The sequence below is a fragment of the Bombus terrestris genome, chromosome 14, assembly GCF_910591885.1.
Source record: "Bombus terrestris chromosome 14, iyBomTerr1.2, whole genome shotgun sequence".
Lineage (NCBI taxonomy): Eukaryota > Metazoa > Arthropoda > Insecta > Hymenoptera > Apidae > Bombus > Bombus terrestris.
Window position 1 is genome coordinate 3,417,592 of NC_063282.1, and position 5,407 is coordinate 3,422,998.

A 5,407-nucleotide genomic window follows, 5' to 3' on the forward strand; every position below is an offset into this window, starting at 1 on the left:
TGGAGACAAAATTCGTATTACCGGTATCACTCGTATTTCGAACATTGAAAATTACATTTTGATGAGAGAAATTTGAAATTCGCTCGAAGATTGTATTTACAGACCTAAAAATGCAGACTCTTCAGTGTTTAGAATGTTTGTGAATGGAAGTTAAACGAGGTGGAAAATATTTATCATATTTATTGGTCAACCTCATGAATTTAAAAGTAATGATGTCACAAACACTTTTTATGTTTACCTTAAAATTTATTATTGTTTATATCATCTTGGGATAAATGAACTTAAGGAAGTAAGACATTTGTTTCTTGAGGACAGAACGTTAATCGTGTACTTATATAATAATGTCAAGAAATTGGGAAAAGTGGAAGCAATAATACTGTCGTCTTTGATGTTGCATCAGGCTGGTCGATTTAGCTATCTCAAAATGCGTGGCGCATTTAATGCAGATTGTTAAGTCATCTGTTAGAATTAGAGAACAGTCATCGAAAATTAATTTTGCCTATAGTAGACAAAAGAAATGAAAATAATTGTTTTACTTCTTTTTGCATAGACAGGTATCTGTAAAAAATATTTTAAGGATTTTCCTGAGTAATTATTGAAACCTAAGTTTTAGTCTGAAGAATCAAATCTTCTGATCTTCTTATTTCTATTTTATACGTTGTTCATTATTACTTGGAAGTATCGGGTTTAGAAAGTATAGATAGTGGAATATTTAAAGCAGAAAGCATCTCTTTGCCATAAGCGAATAATGACTTATCACCAGTTTTAGGTGTTTTTGTTGTAAAAATATCAGGTATATGTAGGATCACGTCATTATTAGGATTAGGATTTCTGTAAAATATTATATAATAAAAAAGTTACTATTCAGTGTTCAATATCTTTTTAAACTTTCTTATGAAATATACACGTACGTGAATGTAAGCATAATAGAATAGTCCAATTGCTATAAGAAGTCCTATCACGTTTACAAAATTCCATCCTTTCCATGCATAAAATGGATCAAATGCCAGTGCTCTTCTTGTACAAACTCCCATTCTTCCAAAGATTTAAATCCTGACAAATAATACTTGTATGTGTAACCTAATGTTTGTAATTATTGTAAAACATAACCGTGCATTGTAGTTAGTGATTTTTACAGATTTGTCAATTTTAAGTGAGTCAACAAGTGAGGGGGGGGATGTTCGTGTTAGGGGATGTACTCGAATGAAAGCATATTTCATAAGTATTTTTTGTTGCAAGGGACGGAAAATTTTACTAAGTAAATTTAATAAGTTGTCTATGGATACTAGATAATTTGACACCTACAAAAATATATGAAAGTGTATAAATATCAAATATCGATTATTTTCATGTAAGCCGAATCACGTCTGAGTCATTTCTAACAACTACACAATATGGCGCTGATCACGGACGCCGTAGAAGGATTGCAGTCTGAAAGTGGATTGAAAATATGTCAGTTGTGGTAGTTTATTAATGAATTAAATTTTCTGAAATGAGGTAAGTAAAATAATTTAGATAGTTACTTTTACTCGAGTAAAAATTACTTTTATGTATTACGTTTTTATGTTTTTGAGGTTATACATTCAGTCATTGAGATAATTTTGTATATATCTATTTTAATAAATGAAAAGTAATTTTTGTGACAACAGAGACAACTAATAACGTTGCAGATGATGTTGAAATAGGAGGAATTATGTGTAACCTCCTAGCATCAGCCATGGAGACTAAAGTAACCAGTAAGACTAGTAGTTTAAAAGCTCTTTTGCTACGTGCATGGAGGGAACGTTGGAGTGATTTACAATGGGGTATTAATATAAAAACTGTAAGCAGTCTGTTAATTACTTAAATACTTATTATCTATACTTTCCAGAAATATTTTTTATTTCATCATTTATAGATTTTACCAAGAGGTGTTAGCGGAGATGTATATAATTTAGCAGACTGTATATTACAGCAGGCATTAGTAGGACTTGGGCCGAATCAATTAGTACTTTCGTATTTGAAACATTCTTTAAGTTCTCAGGTATATATCATTTATCAATATTTTGTTATTATATTTTTAAAATAATATTTACATGTATAAATTTTCAGCTGGTCTCCTATGCGGCTGTGTTACAACGAATAAGTAAATACGATGCCCTTCACAAACCCCATTGTATCTTAAGCCTTCTAGAATTTTTAGAGTCTATTCAAGTAGGAATAACTTGTCGTGGTAAACCAGAGGAGGACCTTTTGGCTGCTGCAGTATTATCTATAGTACATTGGTTGTTACAATGTTATTTGCATACTTTGACAAAAATGCCACAAAACAATCCATTAACGCCACAACCAACAGAATTGATGGACAAACCAGCTAGTATATTGAAACAGATGCTTAGCTCTGATTTCCTTTGTGCTATGATGTATTTAGCTAAGTACGACGACAAAGATTTGTACATAGAGGTTGTAAAGAAGTGTCAAGAGATTGAAGCATTGTTAAAAACTAGTAGTCTCAAGTCTTCTGTTCCAATAGAGGAATCTTTAAAAAAATTGTGCAATTTGGAAGTTGACTGTGTCACACTATCTCCTGAAATGTCACAAATGGAATCTATAACTCATTGCCTGCAACCTTTGTTTGCAGTGCAAGTGTTGCTAAACCCTAGCACAGAGACGTCCGTATTCGTTAATCAAATGCTTATGGTCCAAAGACTTAAAAATTATACAAACGCAAGACTGTATTGTGAGATAATTCGTGCGTGTTTAATGTGTCTGCATAATGTTACTAGCACGTTTAAAGAATCGCAGTGGGGCGCTTTCACTTTTCTGAAAGTGCCCCTTATTTTGAAGGAATTACACGTGGCGCACACAAATGGAGACGATAAATTGGAATATTCACAAGATATTTTAGACGCCTTCGAATTACTACTGCAATTTACTCCGCTTCTCGACATAGTGGACACTGCATGTTCTTGTAACAGCATAGAATGTTTGTTAAATGCCCTGCAGAAAGTCAACTTAGTCACAGAAAAGCTAACGAAACAATTAAGTAGCAGAAGGGAAGGCGTTACCGCGACGTTACAGAAATTAGAATCGTCTACGTCCACGCCCTCCATTCCTAAAGTAATTGTACGCGCGGAACCAACTTTATCTGGAATTTTGAAAACTCTCAATGCAGATTATACAAAGATTCACGAAGCGTTACTTAGTATGTTATACCAAGTTTTGACTGGAAAGAGCTTCGAATTGATGCTGGCGGTAGCTACAGTGGAGGGAAAGCTGAAAACTTTTGTTACCAAATTAATTAAGTTCAATGAATGCAGCAAGCAAATCAGCGAATCTGTTCCACCAAAGACTGCAGCAACTAGAGCGATGTTGTTCGATATATCGTTCCTTATGTTGTGTTCTATAGTGCAAACTTATGGATCTGATGTAAGTTTTGATTGTTACATAGTATATATATTATACTTACATATTATGCTACATATTACAGACTTTATTACTCACTTTACCATAAATTAATACATTATATTTTTCCAGGCTGTTTTAGAGGAAGGAGAAGGAGACTCCTTTTTTGAACAGTGGGTACGTGAGTGTATGCCCGAACGAAACCAACCAAAGTCGCCCCAAAAAATGTTGCAGAATATCGATCCTGCAAAGGTGGATGCGTTGTTAGCGCAAATCAATTCTCCAGAAACGGATTTGATATCTAGTAATATAAAGTGGCATATCTCGTGTCAATCAGCTATGGGGGCTGTGAAAGAGCTTCTCTGTGCATGGGAGAGCGACGTCCTTGGAGCTAGTGATGTTAAAAGAGCTCTAGATGGTTTGCGTGCAACTGCTTGTTGTTTACCAGTTTGTGCAGCAGCTTGGCTTTGTGCATATATGAGTATTACTCATCAAGATGCACTCTTGAAACCTCTGAACATGGTACAACATTTCTTAACCCCACTTCCTGGAGATGAAATGCAGGAAAATCTTAAGGAGCGGTTAGTACAAATATGAGACATTTTTATGGATATTTAAGATTGTTAAAATTAAAATTTGTATTTTAGATCGAGTTTGATGTCACAAATCATTCGTAAAATGCAATATGATGTTCATCCCCCTACACAATCGAAAACGAAGGTGCTTTCAATGTCTCATAGGTATCGTCTTGAAGTTTTTTAATTGTTGTTGCTTTTATTTTTATATTTTCTATTTTATGTTACATCTTTATATGTGCGTTTTTGTTAGTATTATATCAAGGCAACCTATATTGGAGCAATTAGAAACTGTGTGGGGGAATATAAATCAGCGAGGATGGATAAATATCCAAGCGACACAATCTTTGGAATCTTTGTTAAATACTGGTGGCTCCTTATGGTTTGTGACAAATATCGTGAAAGAAGTGTTGAAATATCGTTATCAAGAGGAGTTGGACCAAGCAGTAGATTTAGCGTTCGCCATTTTTCATCTCGACATCGAGAACTGTACATTAGATCTCATCAACCATATCATTCCACAATATTTATATAACTCTTTACAGTAAATTTTACTTACCTTAAATATTCACAACAATTTTTGATGTTCATTTATAGTTTGATAACTCTATTGATTTAAAACAAATTCCTTCCAGGAGCGAAGAACTTGTAGAACCACAATCCTCAGTGTTAGCGAAATTATGCGTGTACTGTATATTTTCTACGTTAGAATACAACAATTCCAATCCTTCTCGTGGGAACAGTAAAAAACGAGTCCGTCGAGATCTAGACGCAGATGAACTTGACGCTCTTGGCGTGCCAGCAAACAAAATTTTAAGATTAAATGAGACAGGAGATTCTAAACCTATGTTCGGTTCGCAAAGTCCACAAGCTCAGGGTTCTACTAATGGTCAAAAAGCGGTTGTGTTGAGGGACCCTCTGCTCTCAGCGTTAAATGCATTGTTTACGATATTCACGTTTCTAGCTGGCAGAGATGGTGAAGTATCTCAGCAAACTCATTTTATACTTCAATTTTTACGTCTGATGGTACAATGTGGAAAAGATAGAACACGTATCGTGTTGCAGGGAATGCCACAAACATTGGTGAGTTTTCATACATATATGTTTATTTTTTTATTTTATAACAGTGAATGAAAAATGAGATTTTTATTTTTGTTGGTTTGTTTAAGGTACCTTGCCTTCTGAAAGCATTGCCCGAATTGTTCACGACTGATATTCTGCTAAGATTTTATGATATTCAAACAGCGGTTGGCAGAAAAGCGACTGCGCGTGATTTATGTATGCTAAGAAATATCAATTTGAAACCCTCAAAATAATTTTGAGATAGTGAGATATTAATTGTATAAGTATTTTTAAATACATGAATTTAATAAAAACTTCCCTCTTTTATTGATATTTTCCCTCTTTTCAATTGATAGATACTGGGCTGTAAAGAATTTACCACAGAA

The 5,407-nt window shown here is 34.0% G+C and overlaps 1 protein-coding gene across 2 annotated transcripts; it reads left to right on the forward strand.

Moving 5' to 3' along the window:
* Nucleotides 1-1,314: 1,314 nt before the first annotated feature.
* Nucleotides 1,315-5,335, forward strand: LOC100649827 (mediator of RNA polymerase II transcription subunit 24). 2 transcript variants are annotated; one of them, XM_012316027.3, is made up of 9 exons: nucleotides 1,315-1,497; nucleotides 1,671-1,822; nucleotides 1,898-2,023; nucleotides 2,092-3,408; nucleotides 3,517-3,965; nucleotides 4,032-4,124; nucleotides 4,213-4,503; nucleotides 4,595-5,042; nucleotides 5,129-5,335. In XM_012316027.3, the coding sequence occupies exons 2-9, from the start codon at nucleotides 1,694-1,696 to the stop codon at nucleotides 5,273-5,275; spliced, it is 3,000 nt and encodes a 999-aa protein (XP_012171417.1). In that variant the 5' UTR covers nucleotides 1,315-1,497; nucleotides 1,671-1,693; the 3' UTR covers nucleotides 5,276-5,335. The 2 variants fall into 2 exon arrangements, with proteins under 2 accessions (XP_012171417.1, XP_048268250.1); XM_048412293.1 differs by lacking the exon at nucleotides 4,213-4,503.
* Nucleotides 5,336-5,407: the final 72 nt, after the last annotated feature.